The sequence below is a fragment of the Lontra canadensis genome, unplaced genomic scaffold (genome assembly GCF_010015895.1).
Source record: "Lontra canadensis isolate GAN:19392208 unplaced genomic scaffold, GSC_riverotter_1.0 scaffold81, whole genome shotgun sequence".
NCBI classification, from domain to species: Eukaryota; Metazoa; Chordata; class Mammalia; order Carnivora; family Mustelidae; genus Lontra; species Lontra canadensis.
Window position 1 is genome coordinate 4,121,121 of NW_022631075.1, and position 27,793 is coordinate 4,148,913.

General features: G+C 37.9%; 1 protein-coding gene across 4 annotated transcripts in view; it reads right to left on the minus strand.

Annotated features, from left to right (window-relative positions):
• The window catches only part of TENM1 (teneurin transmembrane protein 1), a 764,948-nt gene that overhangs the window by 215,939 nt on the left and 521,216 nt on the right, over positions 1-27,793 (minus strand). For all 4 annotated transcript variants that reach the window (XM_032882345.1, XM_032882346.1, XM_032882343.1 and 1 more), the window contains 2 exons: positions 26,406-26,600; positions 22,902-23,102 (listed from right to left, as the gene is read on the minus strand). In XM_032882345.1, the coding sequence (XP_032738236.1) occupies positions 22,902-23,102; positions 26,406-26,600 (396 nt within the window). The remainder of the gene's footprint in view (positions 1-22,901; positions 23,103-26,405; positions 26,601-27,793) is intronic.

Below are 27,793 nucleotides of genomic sequence, written 5' to 3' on the forward strand. Positions count from 1 at the left end.
CTAAGAAAGAAAAATCTAACAAGGAAAAGTGGTTTTTAGAAGAGTCCTCAGAGACTCCCCAGTATATGAAGTTTGGTCACTAATCTTGGGCTTTTCTTACAATTTTTAGACTTCTTTGTGATCAGGCCAAAGTATCACTACTACTGGTGTTGTTAACGAGGTTTCTTTCTTTTAAGTAGAAACTAAGGTGCTTAGTATCTTGTCATATGCCCTGACAGGTGTCACGGAACAGGTGTCACTAAATGGGAATGATAAGGGTGACCCGAGACAAAAGGATACTAAGGGATTTCTAATCATCTTTCCTTAATTTTCACACCTGACTAGATTGAACAGTGCCAGGTACAAGGACAATGATATATGTGTAGTAAAGGTAGGCTTTCTGGAGAAGGTTTATTTTTGAGGTGACTGGAGCTGAAGCAGAGGGGAATTGAGAATTGACTAGGTATAACACAAAGAGGAAAGGGGGCAGGGAAGAGGTAATATTTCTGACCCTCCTGCCAGTAATATCAAGCAGCAAATGATCAAGTAAAGGTTGGCAGGCTAGCCTCTGCCTTGTAGGTTGCCTCGTTGTAACTCTAATACCTTTGACATATCCTATCTCTCAAATCAATGAATGACTGCATTAGGCCCTTCTGGTTCAGCTTGGACTGGTTCCAAAAACCTAGGGGTTTCCATCTTGCTGCCCTATGATTTTTACTTTAAATTCCTCAGGGACTTGAATTAAGCTTTTCTTCCTGTTATGATGATCATTTTTTTTTTCCCAGAAAGGAAACTAGTTCACCAGTTAGTTCCCCACCCCCAGCACTTCCTAGAATTCTTTTATACTCTATAAGAAATACTGACATTCCTCAATAAGAAGACCATCTTTATAAGCTCTCCAGAAGATGTGAGAGGCTGTTAATGAAATGAAAGTGAGAGTTAATATTAAGGGGCAATAATACCTGGACTTCATTCACAAACATACTGGTCCTCCCGAACATCCCCTCCCTGTTCCTGTGCCTTCACAAGAAAGTAAAATCTTTTTTCTTTTGCAAGACTTTATCTTTAAGTAAACTCTACACCCAACGTGGAGCTCGAACCCTGAGATTAAGAGGCGCACGGTCCACCGAAGGAGTCAGCCAAGTGCTCCAGGAAAGTAAAATCTTTAAGTAAAATTATAGATTCTAAAAAAACACGAAAAATGAGTAAATTTAAACCGGTAGTATTCAAACTCACTCCTACTCTGGGGAATTCTTTGACTTTCTCATTCCACCCATCGTTTTCCTACTTACTCAGATAGGTGTGGTCAGACTTTCAGGCCTTTTGGGCTGGGACTTAATGTTTTGGAGTTTAATGGTTTTTCTATCTTATCCTTATTGATGTATTGTACTCTAAATTCTTAAGCATACTTAGTTGCTTTCTAGACTCTATCCTGTTCTATAATGTGTGTATTCAGGTATCAGTACCAGCTAGTTTTACTTACTTTTTTTGTTTTTTTTTGTTTTGTTTTGTTTTGAAGATTGTATTTATTTATTTGAGAGAGTAAGAGAGAGCACGAGCCGGGGGGGAGGAGAAAAGGGGCAGAGGCAGAGAGAGAAGCAGACTCCCCACTGAGCAGGGAACCCAATATGGGATTCGATCCCAGAACCCTGGGATCATGACCTGAGCTGAAGGCAGAGGCTTAATCAACTGAGCCCCACAGGTACCCTATTTACTTACATTTTATAACATATTTTGAAACCTAGTGGGGGGCAAGTCTTCACTCATTCTTCAGTAGAGTTTTATAGTTCTCTTACAGTTCTGCATATTTTGTGTTATTTAATCTTAATATTTTTTTTGCTTTTATAAGCATGATGTTTTCCATTATGTTTTCTGTCTCCCCGTAAAACCCATGTTGCCACTATCCTTCCTAGGTTTAGCCCAATTTTCCTAGTTTTTGTCCTTGTCAGATACCACAAACATCTATTTTAAGTACTTGTCTTCATATCTATATTATATATCTGCTTCCTAATTTTTAGTTACCTTTGTCTTTAATTAAGGAACACATTCTCATTGTAAAACCTCTGACTGCAGATTAAATAGTTATCTATCTTGAGCAACCAGTCACAGTGTCTTCTTAGGAGGGCAGCCACCAATAATTCTTTGCTAAAAATTCTTTCTGGACATCTTTTTATGCATGAAATTAATATAGGTATACATAGATACATGCCTGTTCCGTGGGTGTATTTTTAACCAAAATGGTATAATATTGTATATATTCTTCATGAACTGGGAAATCATTCCAAGACATACTGTGAAGTCTTTTTAGAACAAACTTATTCCTTTGTTATGTAGCATACTGTAGTGTGGATGTTCTATAATTCTTTACAAACAGACATTTGGATAGTTTCTAAACTTTTTTCTATTATCAGCAATGACTCTTTGTGCACACGTACCAGCATTTCTCTATGGTATTTCTTTGAAATGGAATTCCTGGGATGAAGGCTCTGTGTATTTTAAATTTTGATAGATATTGACGAAAAGGTTGTACCAATTAACACACCAACAAAAAGAGCAAGACAATACTTGTTTCCCAACCCTCTTGACCAAGATACCAATATGAGGAGTGAGAAAAGAAATCGCTTTTTGATTTGTATTACTCTGGTTACTAGTGAATCGAGGATCTTTTCCATTTGCTTTCCTAAAGACTATCAAGACAGGTCTGAACAGATTTTCAGAATGGCGCACAGTAAAGGGTATGAAGTTGTGAGACCAGAGCTGTATCATGTGCTCTGAGGACAAAGGGCTTTATTTAACTTCAAGAATATAATCAGTTAACCCTTCTACCCTCAGGACAGTGCCTGAATTGTATTTGAATCTTAATAAGCAGATGAAAAAAATTGCTGTCCAAACTTCCTAAAAAGAAAATGCCATGGTTTGCCATCATAAGCAATTCTGATTTTTAAACTATCCCCTCCCCCACTGAAACTCACCCATATAGCCACAACCTGACTTCTCTTGCTATATTTTATGTTTGTTTTTTTATTCTATTTTTTTAAATGGTGTTGGAGAAGACTTGGTCAGCATGACCTGTCTGAAAAGCTTTTCAAGCACCTGAAGTCTTTTAGGAAGTCTTCTTTGAATGAATAAGGGCTCTAACTTGTACTCAAGGATCTTTTTGCCAGGATTTTAAAATATGTTGCTTTCTATAATCCTAAATCCCTGAGTCCCTAATACAAAGAAGGAAAAAGCATCCCTCAAGCTAGTAAAAAGTACTGTCAATATTTTGGCATCTTTCCTTCTATTATGTACTTTATGTACTCTGTTTAGATATTAGATACACATTTTTTTAAGAGAGGCTTGGGGCAGAGGGAGAGGGAGAGAAAGAATCTTTTTTTTTTTTGAAAAGATTTTATTTATTTGACAGAGAAAGAGACAGCGAGAGAGGGAACACAAGCAGGGAGAAGCAGGCTTCTTGCTGAGCAGGAAGCCCAATGCGGGGCTCAGTCCCAGGACTCAGAATCATGACCTGAGCCCAAGGCAGACATTCAACAGACTGAGCCACCAGGTGCCCTGGGAGAGAAAGAATCCTGAACAGGCTCCATGCCCAGCACAGAGCCCCACACGGGGCTCAAGTCAATCTCACAACCCTCAAATCATGACCTGAGCTGAAATCAAGAGTCAGATGCTTAAATTACTGAGACAGCCTGGGGGCCCCTAGATTCACATTTTTTTTTTCAGTTTGCTTTTGGACTTCCTACATCTTAAAGCTTTCTAATATAAATGAAAAATTCTTTGTAAACATTTGAATGGCAATACAATATCCCCCAATGCACCCTAATTTATTTAACCATGCAGATCCTCCTGCACATTTGTGACTGATTTGTTTTTATTTTGAATAATTACTGTGAGTAGCATTGCACACTTGCCAAATTCCTGTCTAGAAATGCTGTCTGTCTGGGTCACTATTTTGTTTGTATGTCCTCGTCCCATAACACATAGGATCCGGCACATAGTAGGTGCTTAATTGTGCCTGTTGCCTTACAGAGAACCTGACTGAACTTCTTTCTAGGCCTGAAATCATTATTAGAAGTGATTAAGGTCACAAACAAAGCACAAAATATCACCAGGATGTCCATGAAGAATAAAAGAATAAGAGTGATCTAGAAGGAGGGGTGGGTTGCATCTTGTCACTCCATTTGACAAGGAGTTGTCAGAAACCGAAGAAGATAGGAGCAGAAGAAGGGACTAGAGCAAAATGACAGGCACCTGTATTAGCAGAGACTGGGTTCAGTCCATATAATAGAGAAAGCCATATAATGTTGAAAAAGACTTCTTAAATCCTCTCTTGCAGGGCTGGCTGAAGATAAATACTTTCGTATGGAGATATTTCAAATTGATAAGTATGTGACCCTGATAAGAAAAATGGAGAAAGTCTTGGTGCAAGCTAGCTTACACCTGAGAATAATCTGACTAAGTGAAAGATCCAGACAAGTGAGGATGCACTTAAGCTTATTTGTACCATAATTTGCACTATTTAAAAACATACTGGCTATTTAATTTTCTCTTTCTAATTTTTGAGCTATGTGTGGAGGGTTGGTTTTATTCCCATTTTTAAATGAATGAACTAATAGCAATTAAATAACTAGCTACATAACTAGAATTTTAGATCACTTTTATTTTCAGTATACCTGCTGGGATCAAAACAAGGAGGCCACTTCCCAGACACTTACAATTTTTCTCCCAGATCTAGTTATATTGAAAATATTAGGTTGAGTCATATGAAAATGTCACATTTATAGATGGAGTATCAGCAGTTTTGTATAGTTCAATCTAATTTTAGGGGTGGGAAAAGAGGAGATGAATAGCCTGACCCTTTTCTCCAGTTTAGTGCCACCGGCTGCCTTTGCAAAAGGCTCACAGGGTCAAGTCTTCCACTGATAAAAGGTTTGCAAGCCCACTGCTAAGTGAAGCTCTCAAGCTGATATGTAATACAAGCAAAAGAAAGCCCAATTTCAGATACCAAAAGAGAGTAGCAAACCCTGGGCACAGTTCAGTTTTCAAGAATACTTTCAGTAGGCATATGTTTTCTGTTCATTGACAATCCTTGCCCTTGCCAAATCGGGATGACTGACACCCTTAATTTGCAATTTCCTAAATTTCAAGAGGTTTTTTTTTCTTGTTGATTGCTATATAATGGTTTACCCTAATTATTTTTTTCAAGCTGCAGTTTTTGATGTTTAATTTCAAAATCAATTTAAGATATCTCGAGCTCCATTAATATACTGTGATATTGCTTCACTCATTTTCTTGTGAGGCACTTACTTTAAAAAATGCATCATTCTAATGATTTTAAATTACTCTACAGGGCACATACCAATTTACAACTATTACAAAATTTTACATTTTTTTCCCCAAAGCACTTCAGTTTTAAAGATGTTCTGTATTTGGAGACAGAATGAGAGAGAGTTAACTTTTAAAAAGGCCTGAATACAATTTATAGCCTTTAAAATTCTCTACGGTCTCTGATGCAGAATGTAACCTAAGTAAATAAAATCTTAAGTGTTCAATGGGCATACAAAATAAGCTTGAGGTAGGATATTAGTATAGAATAATTTTCTTCTTATTCAAACTAATGATGCTATTTTTTATAAATGGACACACAAACTCATACTGTGTGTGTGTGTAAAAAAGCAACATGTGAGTATGTGAACGTGTGCAAGTGTGCATGGGTGTGCATGAGTTGGCAAATGTGGTTGAATGCATGCATAAGTGTGCAAGTGTCTTTGTGTATGTGAGATTATGTGAGTGTGTGAGAACCTGAGTATATGTGTGTGCCTATGTGAGGATTGTTTAGGTGCACGAGTGTACATGAGTTGGCAAATGTGGTTGAATGCATGCATAAGTGTGCAAGTGTCTTTGTGTATGTGAGATTATGTGAGTGTGTGAGAACCTGAGTATATGTGTGTGCCTATGTGAGGATTGTTTATGTGCACGAGTGTACATATGGCAGGACTGTATAGGTGTAGGCGTGTTTGTACATCTGTGTGACTTGCATGTGATACTGTGTTCTACTGTGCGAGTGTGTGACTTTCTGGTTTAAGTGCATGCTTGGAGTGTAAATGCTACATGCACTTCTATTTAGGCAGTCATTAGAGCATACTCCAGAATTATTTCACTGGCTTCTGCATAGAATGGGGGAAATGCCCTCCTCAACTGTATCTATAACACATCTATAAAATATTTGCATAAATATGCACACAATTTATACCTTGCTTGAAATTTTCAAAGAAAAAAAATAGCGATATTCAAATTTTGCCCAAGGATTTTGCACCTGGTTATATCAGTTTAATAGATGTAAATCAGCTGCCAAAGTTGGGAAATCTTCCTTCCCCATTGCTTTTTAAATTTTTTTGATTACTTTATTCTCTCAGGATTCCTCATTCACAGTGACACGTGTCACTCTTGGCAGTGATTAAGGACACTTTGGGATTAATATTTAAAAGACTAATTAGGGGCGCCTGGGTGGCTCAGTCGTTGGGCGTCTGCCTTCGTCTCGGGTCATGATCCTAGGGTCTTGGGATTGGGCTCTGCGTCGGGCTCCCTCCTTGGCAGGAAGCCTGCTTCTCCCTCTCCCACTCTCCTTGCTTGTGTTCCCTCTCTCGCTGTGTCTCTCTCTGTCAAATAAATAAAATCTTAAAAAGAAAAAAGACTGTAATTAAAATCAGTTTCCTCCCCAGACCACTCTTAAAGTTGTAGAGGGCTCCAGGCATTATTTCTGGGACCAGGCCAATGCCCATTCATTGATACATTTCCCTTCTGTTGGTTAAAGCATGCTGCTCTAGAAAGGAGAAGTCAAAGCCCTAGGGCCATAGCTACTATGAAATGAATGCCAGGTTCAGTGCTAGACTCTTGACATATATTATCTTATTTAATCTTCACTGCAACCTTGCAAGGCAGTGTTAATTCCGTTTTTCAGGTGGCTGCTGTGGTGTGGAGACGTTAAATAAGTTGCTTAAGATCATGTGGCTAATTATGGGGGGAAGGTGGCACCACATTCAGATCCATCTGACTCCAAATTGTGTTCTTTTCTCTACACTGTGCTGAACCTTTCCAACTGAATCTGAAAGTATGACCTTTCCAGAATTGATATCCTCCCTCACAGGGCATGGGGTTTATTTGGCTGCCTGCTACTTTCTAGCCCTCAGTTGTCCTCTCTAATGATGCCTAAAAACTTGACTGATACCAGTTTCCTGTCTACGTTAGAGGCAATGAATAAATTCATGAACTACACTTCTAATGTTAAGCCTCACTATGTATTTATTTTACTGTATATTGGCTTGACTAAACTTACTACTAACTTGTGTAACACAGTTTGCTGAATAACTGTTGTATGTCAGAGGTATTATACCCATTTTACAGATGTGGACGTTGAAGCTTCAAGACGTTAGGTAATTTGCTTAAGACTACATGACCAGAACCAGGAGGGAGACAAACCATAAGAGACTCTTAATCTCACAAAACAAACTGAGGGTTGCTGCAGGGAGGGGGGTATGGAGAGGGTGGTTGGGTTATGGATATTGGGGAGGGTATGTGCTATGGTGAGTGCTGTGAAGTGTGTAAGCCTGGCGATTCACAGACCTGTACCCCTGGGGCTAATAATACATTATATGTTAATAAAAATAATTTAAAAAGTATAAAAAACATGAAGGGGCACCTGCACCCCAATGTTTATAGCAGCAATGTCTGCAATAGCCAAACTATGGAAAGAGACTAGAAGTCCATCAACAGATGAATGTATAAAGAAGATGTGGTGTATATATACAATGGAATACTATGCAGCCATCAAAAGAAATGAAATCTTGGCATTTGCAACAATGTGGATGGAACTAGAGGGTATAATGCTGAGCGAAATAAGTCAATCACAGAAAGACAATTATCATATGATATCCCTGATATGAGGAATTTGAGAGGCAAAGTGGGGGTTTTGGGGGGTAGGGAAGGAAAAAATGAAACAAGATGGGATCTAGAGGGAGACAAAACATAAGAGACTCTTAATCTCACAAAACAAACTGAGGGTTGCTGGGGGGAGGGGGTATGGAGAGGGAGGTTGGGTTATGGACATTGGGGAGGATATGTGATATGGTAAGTGCTGTGAAGTGTGTATGCCAGATGATTCACAGACCTGTACCCCTGGGGAAAATAATACATTATACGTTAAAAAAAAAAAAAAGACTACATGACCAGAACCAGCCAATTCTACATCCCTGCTGACAATCCTGGATAAGCTTCTTTGTTCGGCAAGGTTTTGATAAGTCATTGGATCTAACTGAGCCTCAGTTTCTTCATTTGTAAAATGGGAATCACAGTGCTTTTACTGCAAGATTGTTACAAGGGTGAGAGACAAAATACATAAAGCATCTTGAATATAATAGACAGAGAATACCATGATAGTGCTTCTCTGAGTCATTATAGTACAAGGTGAGTATGGGCTTTGGGAATAGATGGACCTGCTGAATTTCTCTAAGTTTTCATTTCCTTATCTATCAAATGGCAATAGCATCTTATAACAACTTTTCCCAAAGTATGTTCCAAAGAACACTGTTAGCTCCACAGAATACGAAGAAAATATTAAACAAAACCTGAGTTTCCTGATCAAAATTTTGGGGGAAGTTCTTATAGACAGCTTTCCTTATGCAGGGATTTTTTAGATTTTTTAGAATCTGTAATATATAATATGAGAAGGTACTTTGTGAATTTCCAAGTTGGAGCTGTAGTATTTCTCCTTTCATTTTTTCACTACGGATTTTTTTTTGGGGGTGTCTATAACAACTTGCAGAAAACAGCTGTATAGAAATATTTTGGAAGTACTGACTTGTCTTGAAGATTAAATGGATAATATGTGTAGAGCAGGTATATAGTAAGAGTTCAATAAATGTAACATCATCATTATTACCATACTTCTCATTATAATCATTGTTTAGCTCCACCATGATACAAGTTATCTGGGCCAGAAAAGGTATGCCTCGTACATTCTTAGAAATAGGGGTTTGCAAACTGCAGCCAGAGGTCTTGTCTGCCAGTTTAGGATGAGCTAGTCCAATGGAGGTAGAAACTTCAGCAGACAATATACTACTTAATTACATCAGGTGTATTTATTTGTATGAAATAGATTCCTTAGAGTCACCAATAGGTTCTTTGATGACTAAAATTTTCCTGGAACATCCCATGCTGGAATTCCATAGGTAGAGACCCTGTTGTTGCATTGCCTTTTTGGGTTGGTTTTAGCATTTCATGAGACCTCTTTTTAACACAGGTATCCTCCTATATCTGAGAGTTTTGACTCTTTTCCTCTCCACTTAAGCTAAGAAACAATTAACTGTGAAACTTGACAGAGGTAGGGTGAAATGTTATTGAATATCTGACTTATGTAACTGGACTATCTTCTCTTTGATTCAGTTCTTTGGCAATCTGGAAATAATTTGCCTTTACCCTTGTATATCTCCTATCAAGGTGTACACAGTTCACCTAGATATACGGTCCTTTTAAAATCATCTTTAAACTTTTATCCATTCTCTACTCCTTATGGTAGAGTTAAATCATATTTCAGGAGCAGAATTCTAGGATGGTGGTGGATCCTATTGCTTTCTACCAGAAGTCTTCAGGGACTATGTGGGTTGCTTGGCCATGAACTAATCTTTTAGAGGGAGATATATTTTTAGAGAGAGATGTATTAACCCAAAAGGAAATTTCCTCACACATAAAAAATGTATTTATGCATGGAACCTGCTTGTACTGAAGGGTAAGATGTGGGATAAATCTACAAGAAACTTTGTATCTAGCCTGGAGGCCAACGTTATAGATTTTATTTGCTGTATAGGATTCATGACTAGGATTAGCTTCTCTTTTCTCATTCTAATGGTTAAGATGGATATCATGAAAAAATAAGAAATTAATTATTTCTTCACTATTTTAACCATTGGTATGGCTGTTCAGGAGGTTGTTTGCATTAGGTTGTGGACCAAAAACATAAAGAGTCCAAGAGGGCTGAGGGCTGAGAGAGGCTTTCACAATCTATTGGTCCACTGATTCCCAAGGACCATTTCAACCCTTCCATTATGTGACTCAAATGAAGGAGAGCTCCTATTATGAATGGATTGATGGTAATTAAAATGGATATTCTGTCTGTCTCTACTTTCTTAGTACGTGGTTTGACAAGAATGTTAGAGAAAAACAAATAATTCTGGCCACGTTAATGCTGTGACCTTCATAAATAAAAAAGAAGAGATTTAGATTGTTACCAAAGTCAAGTTCTGTTTATGAAAAGCTTTTTGTTAAGTAAAAACTCAGATTTAATATGACCTTGTGGAAAGATCTGAATTTGGTTGTTCCACCCCATAAAGAGGCCAGGCTCTGTGGCAGTTACACAAGGTACAAATATGGACAACGAGGTCATGGCAGCTCAGACGCCAACTAACTTGGTGACCCTGAGGAAACTAACTCCATCCTAGTAATTCTCCTTTATATAGCACACATGATTTTGTAAACAATCAAGCTAAATAAAACATCTGAGGAAGATTTCATGGCCTAAGAGCCATCCAAGACCACTCTGAACAACAAGCTCTAATCTTTGCAGGTTTGTTTATGATCTCTGTGGGTTTTCTGACTGGACCCAGAGTGTTCTAAGTCATTTAATTATATAAAACCTCTTTACTCCATCTAAGTTATAAACCCACTACTTTATTAGATATTTTATCTGAAAGATATGCTGGTTTCCTTCTTGAGAGATTCAAAGCCTGTGTTTCACAGGCTCACAAGAAGTAGGTTATCATTAGGCATTTAATTATTCTACTATTGTCCCACATTTGTATTCTTTATTGTATTTTGTAGAACTCTATTAATGAATCAATGCTTCTCCTGTCTTAGGAAATAGAGTTATAAGCATTCTTTTATGCTTCCTTATTACAGTTTTATTGTCATACATTAGAGGTGGGTTTAGGAATGGTTATCACTAATGTCCTTATTATTGCTGAGAAGGATTCTTGGTCAGTTATACTAAAACCAAAGTCATCATTTTTGGTAGACCTCTACATATGATTAACTTTGCCAACAATTCTATACTATAAGTTTACTTGTTCAGGCACCTTGGTATCTGAACAGGATCAGTTTACTTCGGAAAATACATTTGGTTATATTTTGTAGGGTAAAGTAAATACTGCCATATGCTAGAGCAGTGTTGTCCAGTAGAAATAGAATGTGAGCTGCCAATGCAAGCCACATGAAAATTTTTAAATTTTCTAGGAGCTACACTAAAATGTTTAAAAATACAGGTAAAAGTCTTTTAAATAAATAATTATAATTTTTATATTTATTTAACCCAATATATCCAAAGTATTATCATTTCAACATGAAGTAAATATAAATATTTTGTTCATGATTTGTTTATTTAAGAGAGAGAGAGAAAGAGGCAGAGATCACAAAGTGGGGGGTTAAAGGGAGAACAGGCTCCCCGCTAGGCAGGGAGCCGGACGTGGGACTCAATCCCAGGACCCCGGGATCATGACCTCAGCCATAGGCAGACTCTTAACCAACTGAGCCACGCAGATGCTCTCAATATGAAGTAAATATAAAAACTAATAAGGAGATACTTTAATTCATTTCTCTACCAAAGCTTAAAGAAGATCCATAGGTAAAGTGTTTCACTGCTCTTAATACAAAGAAAAGTTTTATTTCTGTTGAGCCATGCACTTGTCTTTCTGTTGGGGACTCAGTGAATCACAGAACTGCTCATGTTGGCCTGTTTTGTTGGTTGGGAGCTAGAAAACTACAGTGAAATTTGATCTTATTTACTTGTGCACATAGCTCCCTTAAATAAAGATCACATTTCTCAGCTTCCTTTGCATCCAGATATGGTCATGTGGCTTAGTTATTGGTCAATAATATATAGATGACCGTTTCCAGCAGTAGCTTCAACAAAGTCTCCTTTAAAGAGAGGGGGTAGGGACACCTGGGTGTCTCATTCAGTTAAGCATCTGACTTCAGCTCAGGCCATGATCTCGGAGTCCTGGGATTGAGCCCCACACAGAGGCCCACACTCAGCAGGGAGTCTGCTTCTCTCTCTCCCTTGGTCCCTTCCACCCCCACTCGTGCCCTGTCTCTCTCTCAAATAAATAAACAAAATCTTAAAAAAAAAACAAAAAAACAGAGGGGACAAGGCCTCTTCTCTCTCCCTAGTCTGTGTTCTAGTGCCTGCAACCAAGATGTGGTAGCTGGAAAACTGGCTGCCATTGCATACTATGAGAATAAGGGTCCATCCTGGGGATAGGAGAGGTGTGAGTGAAAAGAAGCTTTCTTTCTGGAGTCATCACACAAGCTTTGGACTGCCTACCTCTAGATTTCTTTTGTGTGAGAGAAAATCACACTTATATCTTGTTTAAGCCACTCTTTTTTTTTCCTTGAGGGAGTTATTTCTTGTTGCTGAACTCTAATATTATCTGACATACCCGGAATATAAATGTTCTCTGACTGTGATTTCATAATGAATAGCAGAACTTAAAGGAAAAGGGAGTGAAAAGACAGAACAACTACTTTTTAGCCAACTTTTCACTAAAACATCTATCCTACAAACACAGGAAACAACACCATTGAGGTAGGAACAAAAGCATGCAATGCTTTTGGAGTAGAGAGAATTTTCATACTCTTTTAAACTAATTCAGCTTTACAGTATCTGAAAATGAATTTCTTTGAGACAGCTACTAATTTATCTTCTACTTACAAAAGATTTGTCTTTGAAATGTGTCTTTACAATGAGAATTGAAATATAATGACAATAATAGCTACCATTTATTATTATAATTTAATGTCTATGATGGGAGAAGCATTATGCTAGGTGTTTCACATATATTATCTCATTTAACCCTTACAGCTACCCTACATAGTAAGAATTATTTCCCCATTTTACAGGAGAAACTCAGAAAAACCAAGTAACTTACTCGAGATCTCATAGTAACTTAGAAGTCGAGCTGGGATGTGAGTTCATTCCTGTCTGAATTTTTTTCTGTCCTGAATCTCTGACAATTTTCATAATTTTCTGACAGATGCTGGGATACCGCTCTGTATATGCTTATTGCCACTTTTCTAGATATTCAGTGCCAGTGCTGACAATAGAAAGGTAATATCTGAATCTGAGCAAGCTTCTCTGAATGGTATATTGAACAAGAGGTCTAAACCAGAAATCCCAAGACTTGCCTCTCATATTAACTATGGGCCTAATTAGCTGCATGATCCAGCATAAGTCATTCGACCTTTCTGGGCCTCAGTTTTCTCTCCTTATGTAAACAGTGGGCAGAACTAGGTGTTCCCTAAGATCTAATCTAGTAAAAATATTCCATGATTATACCAGTAAGTCTGTCAACAAGGAAATGAACAAAAGGGAGTGTGCTGGAAAAAAAAGTAGGCAGTGGTATTTAGAGTACTTTAAATGCTAGATGCTTGACATGCAGAATAAAATTTAAAAAATAAATGGACCTAGCAGAGAAGTGTGGGAAGCTCTTTTTGATTGTTGAAACTGTTTATTCTCGACTCCACTGTTAATTTGACTGCTATGGTTTCAGAAATATCTTTTGAACAATACTTCTTAGAATGTTCTCCTAATGCACATTGACTGAAGCATTTCGGTAGCATGGAGTGAACTCTTTTTAAGTTTTTTGGACTCTAATGTGTTTACCCATACTTCAGTAGAAAGAATTCTTTAACTGGAAGTTAAATTTTTTATCCACTTAGAGTAAAAAAAAATAGATTTTAAATGTGCACTTAGCTGAAAAACACATTTTGCAGATGTGTAAATTGAGACCCAGAGTGGCTGAGTTGCCTAAGATTATATTGAGAGTCAGAGCTCTGCCAGGACACTGGAAGCATCTGCTGTATGTCGAGTTTTGGTGAGGGTCCAGGGAGGCAACAGATTATTAGCTAAACTTTGGGCTGATGCAGGACTGGAGATCCATATTTGAAACCCATCTAGAAGACAATGTGCCTTGCAAAGACAGACTGGAAGAAAATGATCTGTCTCAGGCTTAGGTCTGAAGATATTAAGTAACTAGCTTCCTCCTAGATTTCATGGCCACTAGTCAAGTTTCATGAGGGCGTGGAGCCCGAGTTTATATTATCTATATGGTCAAAAAAAACTGTGACCTGAGATTTTTAATTTAAAGTTTACCCTGATCTGTAGGAGAAGGGCTCCTGGCAGACACAAACGTAAATCCTCCCCAGGGGAATACTGGCTTCACATGGGACTGAGAGAAAATTTCAACATATTTGAACTCACAAGAAAAAAATAACAGAAACAAGATAGCAAGCTGTCATATGCAAGAGTTGATAGAAACAACAAAACACAGACCCAGACCCACAAAGACTTGACATGTTACATTCTCAGCATATTAAGTAACTGTTTCATATGTTTAAAGGGAATAACCAGAAACAGGATTAAAGAGGAAAATATTACCAAAAATCAATGAGGAATATTTGAAAAAAAAAAACAAGTTAAAATTTTAGGAATAAAAAGTAATCACTGAAATTAAAAATTCAGTGGAAGTGTTAGACATCAAAATAAACAAAGCTGAAGAGATATTTAGTGAGCCAGAAGACAAATTTGAAGAAATCATCTATAACAAAGAAGCAAAGACATGGAAAATAGGAAAAAGAAGTAAATGACATAAAGGTCAGAGTAGGCAGTCTAACTGAACTTCCAAGAGGAGGTAATAAAGAATGTGGGAAAATCAAGGTTTAAAGAAATAATGACTAAATACTTCCTATGATTAAAGGAAGACAAGTGTCTTTACATTCAAGAAACTCAGCAAGTCACAAGCAAGATTAAAAAAAATGAATCTGCAGTGATCTTTAGGACAGGGCATTGGGCTGTGAATGCTATTGTGAGCCTCCACTTTAAAGCATATAAAATAAAGTTGTCCTGTGTCTCAAAGCAAATTAATTCCTTCAGCTATAAAATGAGGAAATTCTTACCTACTCTACTTATACTTTATGGACAGTATGAAAGGGTTTCCCAGAAACCTTATTACCAGGTTACTGGGAATTTGGAAGCTTAGGTACAAGTCAAGTTTTTTATAGCAGATTATAGAGACCCCATTCAGAATTTCTATGAGCTCCACCTAATGTGAAAATGTACTGTCCTTACTCTTTGATGAAGGACTAATCTCTGTCCTTCCCATCCCTCTTCTCCTTCTCTCTAATGACTCAGAATGTGGAATAGTCCTTCAGGTATTTTGCAGGCATTTTGTATCATCATAGATCAATGTGCAATCCAACATCAAGTAATAACCCCCATATTATGTCCATAATGATGAAATGAAGAAAATGAGTATATACGTATTTGGAGAAAAAATAAAAACCATCAGATAAATGTAGGATATTTGTGTTTTAGGAATGAAAGTATCATTTAATTTATTGGTGGGGGGAGATATATGGGGTGCTCTTTAGAATCTCCAATCATCTGATTTTGACATATGGAATTGGGATGTATTTTGATTCCTTACCCATGTCCTGGCCACCAGTTTTGCACAACTGCATTCTGGCTTCCTTTAACCTCTCACAGCCATCTCCACTATAAGACATTTTCCACCTCCTTCTGCCCTGTGCAGGGGGGCATCCAGCTCCCTACGGGATCCCACCTACAGGGCCAAATATACCTTTCAGATAGGCCCTTCGCTGTGTCCGAGTTCATGTAGATAAACAACCGAGAAAAGTGCCCACTAGCAAATGAACACAGAATGCAGAGCAAGAGTTTGAGTAAATGAGAAGACTGTATTTCAAGGGGAACACAAAATTCTCCTGTTTTCTTTAGATGCTGCTATAGATGTGTAAAAATGTATTCCTTATTAGTGACTATACTTTAACCATGTAAATAAGCACAACTCTTCACACTCATGCTTACTTACATTTTCTTGCCTCACAATTGCCACCTTATTTAAATATATGTCTCTGGTTTGAAAAGCAATTTTAAAGCTTTAATGTCCTAGAACAGTCGGTAGTTAGCTCAGATTTACAGAGAGGCAGTTACAAACTTACCTCTCCGTGCAAACTTGTTAAATTGTCAAAAGTTCCACTGGATTTTGCATTGCTGCCTGCTAATGCTGGCATTACAGGTGTGGTTTTCTTTGTCTCAGAACAAAATGTAAAAGATGTATTTTGAAAACATTTGATATTTGTTTTGTTTTGAATCACCTGACTATATCTATCTATATACACATACATATGTACATACATATGCAATCTAATGGTCATTAAATGAATTCTTTTTTATAAAGATATGGGATTTTTGAATAGGAGAACATTTTGGGGCTCAATTTCTATTTTCACTTGAGACAAAAGAAGGCTTAGGGGGGTGAATATCTCTGAGTGGGACGTGTTGCTAGGAAATCATAATAGCGTGATTTTTTTCTACTTCATATCTCTCTCAGAGATATATCTGTGGATTTAGTCTTACACACTCAATTTGACTTGTAATTCTCTTAAGGATGGTTTTGGGTTGTATTTGTAGTGCCACCAATGAACTTCACTTACTGATTCAACAATCTAGAGTTAATGTTTTGACCTCACTGTAGTGTTAATGCTGTAGCCACTATATCAATCAGGTTTCTTTTTTTTATTATTAAATCAATCAAATCAGAACCACCTGAAGGTTTATTCTTTATTCTTTTACTGAATATAAAAGGATTTACTTTAAAATAAATTTGATCAGAGATTGTCATACTTTGAATAGCAAGCTAATAGAATCTATATAGAGATTAATCACAAGCTTTTTGTCCTTGTAAGCTGAAAGGCACTATAAAACCTTCTATCATGTTTCAGTGGCTAGCTGGTGAGCTTTTCTTTAAGTACAGGGAATTTGTAGCATTATGATATGCTAACATTGTTTGCTAATTAACAGAAACATTTCTTCTGAGACCTCAGCTACTGTTCCTAAGAAATTCAGGTGTGTGTCCAAAACCAAATAGGGAAAATCACCTGCAATGCTCCTATCTGGTTACATTAATTATCTCTTTTCTATGGAAGATGCTAAATTCTAGTTATTTTATATATGAGTAGATTTTTCTCTTCACTGGCATGATGAATGGCTACATAGTGGTGCCCATAGCGTGTGCATTACATTTTGAACAAAGCTTCTTTATCAAATGGCATTTATGACCTGCTGTTTCTGTAATGTCTGTAGGAAAAATACAGTGTACACACTAATCATTTCAAATGGTCTGATCGATACCTAGAAATTACAGGAAAGTGATACATTGTATGTGGTAGACATGTATGGTCAGATGAAAATCTTTTGATTATTGGCACTTTCAATAAAGGGGAAAACTAATAATTTTTTTAAAGCATACAGTCTTTGTATCATCAAGGAAAGTTTCCCTGGAAAAAATAATTATATGAGCCTCTTACAACTTCCTTCTTTAATTATCTGTTTTATTAGTAGATGCAGATCACGTCCATTAGGGAACACTTAAAAACATAATGAGACATTGTTATAATGAAGATATATATATACACACACGTATATGTGTGTGTGTATACGTGTACCTCTATAAATAGAGGCAAATTCTCAAACAACATGGTCTATATATCAAAGCATGGATGTCTTTATAATGAAAACAAACCTACAATTAATATTTTCTCACCATAAACAATATGGAGCTGAGAGTTTATGGACTGTATCCATGAACCATTCATAATCAGTGTCAAAAGCTCAATATACAGGATCAAGAATCAGAGATCTCAGTGTTGGAAGGGGCCTCAAGGGCCATTTGGCTAATCTACCATTTCACAAATGAGGCAGCCGATACTCCAAGAAGTTAAGCAAGTCATTCAAGGTCATTGTGCTGTGACTATACATACACACACATACATATACTGTCATGTCTCTGGTGGACAAGATGGCCACATGTCACAGACTAGCCTGAAAACAAATATCCTTACAACAAAGCCTTATGGGATCTTCAGGAACTGACCCCAGATGTGTGGATGGGGTACACAATGATAGTACCTCAAATGGCTTCTGCTGTATAGCAAATAGAATGTTCAGAAATATCTCAGAGCTGAATGCTCCATCTCTCTCTAGCTGATTAGTCTACTTCTAAGATATAGTATAATGAGAGAGGATCACAGTAGAGAGGAGCAGAGTTGTCCTCTCTACGTGAATGCTTACCTTCTATGAATTTCACTGCCAGTTATCTATGAGTAACAATAGATGGGGTGGCTCAGAGGAAGTTTCATCAAGGAAAGAGGACTACAAAGCTCTGAACTCTGCTTTTATGTTCCCCCTCAAAGACTATGTGACCAGGAGAAGCCAGATTTTATGAAAGAAATATAGTAAATGCATTTTAAAATGACAATAGTAGAGGTTAGGGCCAGTATCCTTAGCATAGGTTAAATGTATTACTGAGATTTCATGGCAAGGAGTTCCGTTTTAAGGGAGCGTGATTTGACCTGTGGTATATCCAAATCTCAACCATGTTATAACAAGCTTCAATTGTATTCCTCTTGAGGTTTTTTAAAAGACTAATGAGTTAACCTTTGTGAACTACCATGAGACCCTCAGGTGAGAGAAACCTATATCAAGTATCAGTTCAGTGCTGCTAACAATACTCAACGTACGTGCACAAACAGACCGGAAGTCATCAGTAAACCATCCAAGGCAGTCCTCTTGGTATCAGTGCAGCCCAGTTAACATGCTAACAGCTAAGTTTCATGCGCTTAGAGGAAAAAAATGATCAATTGCAAAGAGCATATCCACCTTTGAAATGACATGATCCATTATAAGAATCAGATGTTAAATTGCTTCCTGTACTGAGCACACTCAATTAAAAGTCTGCACAGTGAGATCATCTTGATGGTTAAATATGCTCTGTGGGAACAACCTTTATGGAGCTTAAAAATCACAGAAGGACTATTCTTACTGTGGCACTAGAGATTTGGAAGGCATTTCCTTCCCTTATTTTTCAATTTGGTAGTTTTACTAGGAAGGTTTTTTGCCTGAGAGGCTGCTGAGTTTTGGGTCATACCTATCCACTCTTTCGCTTCTTTGAGCAAGAGATGCTTCTAAGTGTTCTTTTTCTATTGGGTCCAGAATGGATGAATGTGGCTTTCATCTAGGATCTCTGGACAAAAATGTATCATTTGTGCACTTGATGTTTGATGCCCTTCATCTCCTTGAACTTTCCCTTTTCTGTAAGTTCATCTATTCACTGGAGTCCCAGCTCCTATCTAACTCTTCCTTCTTCCTTTGGCAGGGTTGAGGATGGAGGGCTGAGAAGAATGTCAGGCATGGAACAAAATCAGCAGAACCAGTTTCTATCCGCAGGTTTGCAACCAGCCAGGCTGTTGGTCTTCGATGAGTTATTTAACCTCTCTAGCTCTCAGGTTCCTCATGTTTTAAAAACTTGAAACACGTTCATTGTTGTTTTTTTCCCTACTCTTGTTTATTTAAGTAATCTCTCTACCCCACATGGGGCTTGAACTCACAACCCCAAGATCAAGAGTTGCATGCTCTTCTGGCTGAGCCAGCCAGGCACCTCTACTGTTCATTGTTTACTGCTTGTATCACCCTGCCAGACTGCAAGCCCCAGTAGCACAGGAATCTTTATTCTCCTCACTGATGGGTCCCAAGATCCTAGCACTGGGTACATAGTAGATGCTCAATGAAAACTTATTTCATAAATAAATAATTCACTTGTCTGTTAGCGGTGTCATCACCATTCATCCAGTCTCCCACTGTAGACATCACAGAGTTCGTGAAAATTCCTACCTGCCCTAACACATTTCCAGTAACCAGGTCTCCTAGCTTCTTTCATATCCATCCTTTTGCCTCCATCTGTGCTTAAATTCCCTTATATCAAGTTTTCATCACTTTTCACTATATCCTCCAAACTACTTTCAGAGTGATCATTTTAAAATACAAACACAGTTAGGGTGCCTGGGCGGCTCAGTTGGTGAAGCACCTGCCTTCAGCTCAGGTCATGATCCTGGGGTCCTGGGACAGAGTCCCACATTGGGCTCCCTACTCAGTGGGAGTCTGCTTCTCCCTTCCCTCTGCCTCCCCCCGACTCACACTCTTTTTCTCACCCTCCCTCTCAAATAAATAAAGGAAATCTTAAAAAAATAAAATATAAATATGGTTATGATATTAACCTCTTTAAACCCCTTCAATGACTTTCCCATTGTCCTCCAGGCTCAAGTCCAAACTCATAGGTGTGGTATACAGACCCCTTCAGGATCTGTAAAGTCTTCTGTGACCACTTCCTAGACCTTCAGATAATGTGAAATACACCTTGTGCATTGCTTCTCTCTCTCTTTTAGAGCACTTAAGTGAGAGACATTTAAAATCTTTGTTCACAATTGTCTCCTCAGCTATGGATATGTTTCATCGCCTCACATGCTGCCAGGGACATAATAGGGGCTCAGTAAATGTCTGGCAAATGAACAATTAAGTGAGGAGGTTAGACCACTGCAGTGGCTTTCACCGATGGGCAAACCATTTAATGTCTCTGTGCCTCCATGTATTAGAATCTCTAGTGATGCTGAGGCAGAAGGAATAGAAACCACCACATCTATGAAACACTGAAGCAGATATCTCTGCACTTTCTTCCACACCTAATCTTCTATGGGACTATCACTTTTCCTCATCATTTGACTTGTTTGGGTGGGTAAGGGTGATTTGAGATGAGGGAGGAGTGGGGTAGAGTTCATCTGGAAGGGGGGAGGGGCAAGTGTAGAGGCATGTTCATAATTAGTCCTTTCTTCCTCCTCTGAGTGATTTCTGCTGATAGGATTGGTGCAGGTCTTTGTGTATTAGGTGGAAGAGGTGGACTGAGGAAAAAGAAACTCTCAGCACAACGAATTTCATGTTGATTCATTGGAAATACAAATATTTGAATTTGTACAACTGGTGATTGGTATATCGCCAAAGGTTTTGCCCAATTCTGAGGCACCAGGAAAAGCACATACAGATGTGAGTGGCCTTAGGGAGAAATTGTATGATACAGATTCACTATTCAATCAATAAATACAGTACAGTGGTTAAATGTTTGGAATGTGAAGCCAGAACACCTTAGTGCAAGTTTAGGCTCTGATAACTACTATGCAGCTGACTTTGGACAAGTTAATTTAACCTCTCTGTGTCTCAGCTTCCTCCTTTGTAAAGTGGGCACAATGACAGGACTTACCTTACAGGGTTGTTATGGAGATTTAAAAAAATACACGTACAACACTTAGAATAGTGCCTATTACATAGCAATTATGTGAGTGTGTGCTTTAGTAATAATGCAAATGTTAACATTCTTGTTTTAAACTTGAAACTCTAGACATACTATGTCTGACACATGAAAGGTTGGAAGGGGTTCAATAACATTTAGCAAATAAATCAGTACTCAGTTTAGAGCCACAATACCCAGCTACTTTCTTTCTCTAACCATCTTCTAGTTTGTTCTATGTGTCTCTTCCACTAGATTATAGGCTTCTCCTGTGCAAGAACCACATCCATCTGGTTTGCCACTATAGCCCCAGCACCAAGCACCACGCCAAGCACATAGCAGGCACACATACATCTGTTCTGTAAATAAATAAATAATTTTTAATGTCTGCATTTTAGTTATTATCACATTGTCTTCATCGTTTTATCCATTTCTGAAACTGTAAAATGCAATCCTCTGTCCCATATTATTTCTATGTGAGGCAACACAATTTTGTAAAAAAATTATGTTAGAATTAATGCTCTTAACAGAGGGATTTTCTTGTTTCTTTACAGCATGAGACTATAGACTTTTTGGTTCACAAACAAATTCTGTGGTACAAGAAGTCTCATAGAGCTTCTAATCTTTCCTGTTTAGCACATGGCATTTTATATCCTCCAAAAAATTCATAGGCAGAGCTTCCATAGGAGTTATTATTTATTAATTCTACTAATTTAATGAGCACATGGCCTGAGGATAAGGAAAAAAAGTACAAAGAATGACCCAATATTTTTAGTTTAGGTGGTGGAAAAACAAATCATGTACACAAATAACTATATCACGATGCCAATTTTACTCTCTTGCAATGAGTATGGTAGGGTTTTAGAGGCTCCTCTTGATGTGATCAGGAGAGATTTTATAGAATCTCTCTATAGCTCTTTATAGCTAAAACTGTAATTTGTCTTGGTGGATGTGTTGGATTTTCATAGGTGGAAAGGTACCTCAGCATTCCCTGCTGAGGAAAGGGCACAGAGAAAATGTGAACGTGTGATATATTGGGAGTGAGCAGAGCATATGAGAGCCCTTTTGCAGAAAGAGGGATTTATGCAGGAAGCAGAAGTAGAAGACAGGCTGGAGACAGAGATTTGGAATAGTTTTTGGTGGGCTTTTGATATCAGCCAAAGATATTTGAAGTTTATCTCTAGACAGTGGAGATCTATTGCTGATTTTAAGGTAGGGGATAGGAAAAGGACAGTCAAGTTGTGGGAATAGTAATTGGGTGGCAATATGGCAAGGAGTTCCTAGAGTTCCTGAGCTTAGTTCCGTTTTTTAGGGATGGAACACCCAGCGGAAATACTCAGCAGATGACCGGAAATGAAGGATTATTTGAGTTTGAGGGGGATACCGATTTAAAATCACCTGTAGAGAACCGACAGTGGGAGACACGGGAAAGGATGAAATGACTGCAGGAAAATGCAGAATGAGGACAGAGGTTCAAATCCAGGTTGACAACAACAAAAGATATAATTACAAGTCCAGTAGTATGTTGTTTATGAAAACCCAGTCAAATACTAGCCTAGGAAACACTCAGAAGTCCCTTATGACCCATGAAGGCATACAGATCAGACTTTGAGAAGTGCCACCGTAAGACAAAGATCAATGAGGATTTGGGAGTGTAGGAAGGAGGAGAAAGAGGTAACTCCAGTGTACCTGTTGAGCAGTCAGATCCTGTCCACTTGGGATCACAGCTGCACACTCCAGTGTCCAGAAGAAAAGTCCCATGTCCTGAGCACTGCTCTTGACAAATAGGAAGTGGGGTTTCACAGTTGACTCCTCCCCAACCAGTAGAACAGTGACATTCTCCTTTTACACAGATGCCATGGCTGGAACACATTGGGTCTAAGCAGTCCTCTGAAGGTGCCAAAAAGGAGGAAAAAAGAAAAAAGTGAACAGGTGTGGCCTATATACCTTAGGATAATGAAACTGAGATACACACACTGATTTCCTACTATGTCATTAATACTGTTTTAATTAGGTAATAACATGTCTCATGCAAAGGCTGGATTCAAACCAGAAGAATATTAACACTTAAAAATATGGGAGGGTATCATAAAGGCTGAATCCTAAAATTAGAAGACGAAGGAAATGGGACACCTGGGTGGCTCAGCTGGTTAAGTGGCTGCCTTTGGCGCAGGTCATGATCCCAGTAACCTGGGATCGAGTCCCACATCAGGTTCCTTGTTCCATAGGGAGACTGCTTCTCCCTCTGCCTCTGCCTGCCTGTGCTCTCTCTCTCTCTCACTCTAACAAATAAAGAAATAAAATCTTAAAAAAAAGAGTCTCTCCCTCCCTCTGCCCCCAAAAAAGAAGACAAAGAAAACCATACATCTGTTGTGTAAAACTGGAGCAACATGTAGTACTCCCACACATATGGGTGGGTGTACCAGTGTGGGCCTTTGATAGGGATTCCTCAGCTTTGTAAAAAAGCCAAAGAATTTTTGGGGGAGTCCTTCCTTGTCTTTTTTGAAATTGGAATCACAGCTCTGAGAAATGGCTTTCACTTGATGTGACTAAAGAAGATATACATAATAATTATACAGAGAATATAAAATAAATAAATAAATACATAAAATATACAAATATACTACATACAAAAATGTGTTTACAAATATAAAAATATATAAATATATAAAATATTAAAACATACATATCTTTTTATAAAGCTTAGATCATTAGGTATTAAGTGACCTGACTGCTGTTGTGTGAAAACATGCAATATAATGAATTTATTATACTGTTTTATTAATTTCTTAGAAGCACTGAAAATGCAACATTGTAAGCCTAATTTTAAAAATTATTGAAGTTTTTTTTTATGCCTTTTCCTTCCATCAGGATGCTGTGACATGGTTTTCAGTGTTTTAGAATATCACAGACACAATTCTATTTATCTCTGATTCTGTGAGTCTGGAAATTTTTGGACACATTCTAACAAAGGTATAAACTCTTAAGAGTAGATCTCTGTGTTTGCCTTGGGGAAAATTGTTTTGTGCTTTTAACTGAGTGACCATTCCAGGGGAAATGACAAAGTTGATTTCAGATTTTCTATTCTCCCAATACAAATAAGATGAGACTAAAATAAGTCCCCATAATGAGGATGTATGCTTTCAATTACTTTTCCCGCAGTGGAAACAGACTGATAAAAACCTGCTTTCAATGGCAAGACAGGTCTGGTCTTGGGTGTGGCCTACTGTCATGGAACAGAGTAAGCTTAACTAAGCATTATTATAATTAGTGCTATTGCCATTACAATTAACCCCAAATCTCAAGGTCTTAGCACAATTCTTTACTACCTGAGCTAATCAGCAAAAAAATACTAAAAGGTACATCTACTTTGATTTTGTTCATTATTTGGAGTGAAAGGGAAAGTCTAAAAGTATAGAATATTGTTTTAGAAGGAGGTCATTTTGTTATATTAAAACATAACAACTTTAACAAATAAAATGAGATTTACTTTAGTATAATTTATTTTATTAAAAGGCCACCTTCAATGAGTAACTAAGTCACTTAGATCAGAGGCATGAAGTCATATGGCTGAATGGGCCAGGACTACATGACATAGACAAACTGGATGGAAGAAGCCAGTGTGTTGGGAGTAAACTGGAAGTATCCAGTTTAACAGAAACTGTTGCTTCTTTGTTCCAGGTAATCATCACCACATAGGAACATGGGCCCGGTATTACCAGATTTTCCAGTTGTTCAAGAGACGGCAAAAGAGAGGTTTTTATAGGACACTTCTCTGTTTTTATATTTTGGCAAGTGGATCACATTAAAACAACAACAACAAAAACACTACCGCTATCACCACTGTGTGAACCAAACAAAATCCATCCATAAGCCCAGTTCAGCCTGTGAGTTTCTAGTCTGTGGTCCAACTTAAATATTCTTTTCTACTGTATCTGACAAGTTCATACTGTTAAATATGGTGAGCATTCTTTCTTGCTATCTTGGTTATTCCACAAATTTTCTTAGTGATCCCTAGAAGGGAAATGTAAGCTAAGCCGTTTTTCAGTTGCTCCCAAATTTTAATTAGAAGGGTCTAAATTAATTAGGTCAAACATTTTCATTACAAACTGCAGGTGTTGTGAGAGATACCATGTTTTGGTGACCATGCATATGTCCACATAACATCTTACTTTACAACTTAAATATAATGATTGTGGTTGGATCACCATAAAAACAATTTCCAGAGGTACTCTTGTACCCTGTCTAGCCCCAACACCATTCATTGGAACAGATAAAATCTTCACACCGAAAGTCTACTATTGCTAACGGGAGGTGGAAAGCTAAATTCTTAGAGCAGAATGAGATTAAACCCTTTAGAATGCTGTGTAATTGTCTTAACGAGCCATCTTTAAAAAGCAATTATAGTGCATTTTCAGCAGCTTCTTTCCTGAACAACAGTTGTGATGAGACCATCTCCCATGGTAATGGTTTAATATTATTTCTGAAATCAGTCTTATTTGAGGAATGTGGCATGAAAAAGGTCTGATTACTAGTAAACTTATTTTCCAATGTGTCTCTTTAAATGAGAAAACTATTGCCACTTCAAACTACGTTTGTGCTTTGTGCGTGTGTGCATAAAGGTTCCTTTGGGGTGAATTGTAACATAAAGGCACTGCTTTGAAACTCATTAGTGGTAAGTTGGCTTCCTTAGGCATGGAGGTCAAGTTTCAGCACGAGTTATGTAAAAATAAATAATATAAAGCAATGATAATAATAGTAATTACAAATCGCTCCCAAAGAAAACATTCAATGAAATGGTTCCAAATGTGCATATATTATTATTTTTATCATGTGCTTTAAAGTAAGATGGAGCCTAATGTACTGTGTAATAACGAAAGTATATGAATTAATACCTAATATCATCAATATGGAAATTTTCAAGTTATAAAACAGTGTTAGAAATGAGGGGGGAAGCACCATTTTTCCTTACCAATCTGCAAGTGTCACAGACACAGCCTCATGTTAATATTAGAGACTGTCCGAAGAGACATGAACTCCCCCGACTCCAGCCCTCTGCTTCGCGTACTAAAGACATATTGAACATTTACAGCTTGCAAAGATGACTTGCATCTCTACTAAAAGCATACAATGACACTTGGATAGTTTGGCGAGAGAAAAGCCTAAAGCAAGAGATGAAAATGGGGCTCTGACCTTCCTCGCATATTTCTCCTTTGTAGCCTGGCACACAGATGCAGACTCCCATGATGCAGGTGCCATGACCGAAGCATGTTGGGTCAATGCATTGCTCTTCTGGAACGTCGCACTCTGGCCCCTTCCAGCCATTTCGGCAGACACAGTGTCCTTTCTCGTACTCTCCATTCCCGCCACACAGCACAGGGCACGAATCTGAAGGTTGGCAAATGAACTTGTAGTGTTCTCAGAAAGCTTTTAAAATCTCCGAAGGGGCAACTCTCTATTGATTCTTGTATAATATTTCAGGCAAAAATTTGTATTATTTCTGTCTTAGCCTTTATTAAATAGGCAAGTGTCTGTGATTGCAAACAGAATTTTCCTCTTATAGGAGTGGAGTCAGGATAAGTGACAAAAATATAAAAATTATGTCAAGAATTTGCCTTTGATCCCACCTATTATTATTATTATTATTTCAAGCTAGAGTTTTTTTCCTCTTACGCCTTTTCTTCCTCAGACAGATGTATACCACTTTTAGAAAGAAAAACCCCCAAAGTGTAAAAACTGATAAATAGGGAAGTTATTCATATTATAAAATGTTATCTTTAAAAAGTTATATATAACTATATATATATATATATTTATATAAATAGATTTATGCTGGACAGATGTCTGCTCCCATGACACCACGTGCAGACCTTTACTAGAATATTTTGCTTCGCCATTGTTGGTTCCCTATTAAAACTATGGGCTCCTTGAGGGCAGGGCCTGCATCTTTTGTCTTATTCCATTTTTAATACCAGCCATCATCTTTATTTCTCATCCCCAGACTTGCAAGACCTATCATGCTCCTGGGAAGCCAGCAAGTGCTATAGAATTCTCAGCTGTGCAGAATTTAACCTAAGGAAACTGAGTGGCTGGGAAACCTGAGATTAAAGCATTAGCAGACTGAGAACTGTAAGAATATACTGAAAATGAGCAGAAAGCATCTCTACGGTAATAACCGTAAGCCTATGGGGAAACACGGTGTGACATACCTAAAGCTTTTCAATAATTAAACTATGGCAAGTCTAGGAAACAGTAAAGTTTGCCAAGTTTAACTTATGACTCGCCAGTTTTTACTTTCTAAGGCTACTTACCGGTTCGGTGACTGCCTGTCCCTTCTGGTTTACATGGGTCTGTGTATAAGCAGTTACAGATGTCCTAGGTACAAATTCCACCTGTTAGGCAACCCTGACTATTTCACCTCTTTGAAATTGTTACTTTGCCCAATAAACCGGGAAAACAGTAGATCTGCCTCACCGGGCTATCACAGTAAGTATGAATCTGAAGAGATAACAGAGTGTTTAGAACGGTGTCTGGCAGGGTAAGTACTCCGCTCTTGGTTGTGGTGGTGGTGGTGGGGTAAG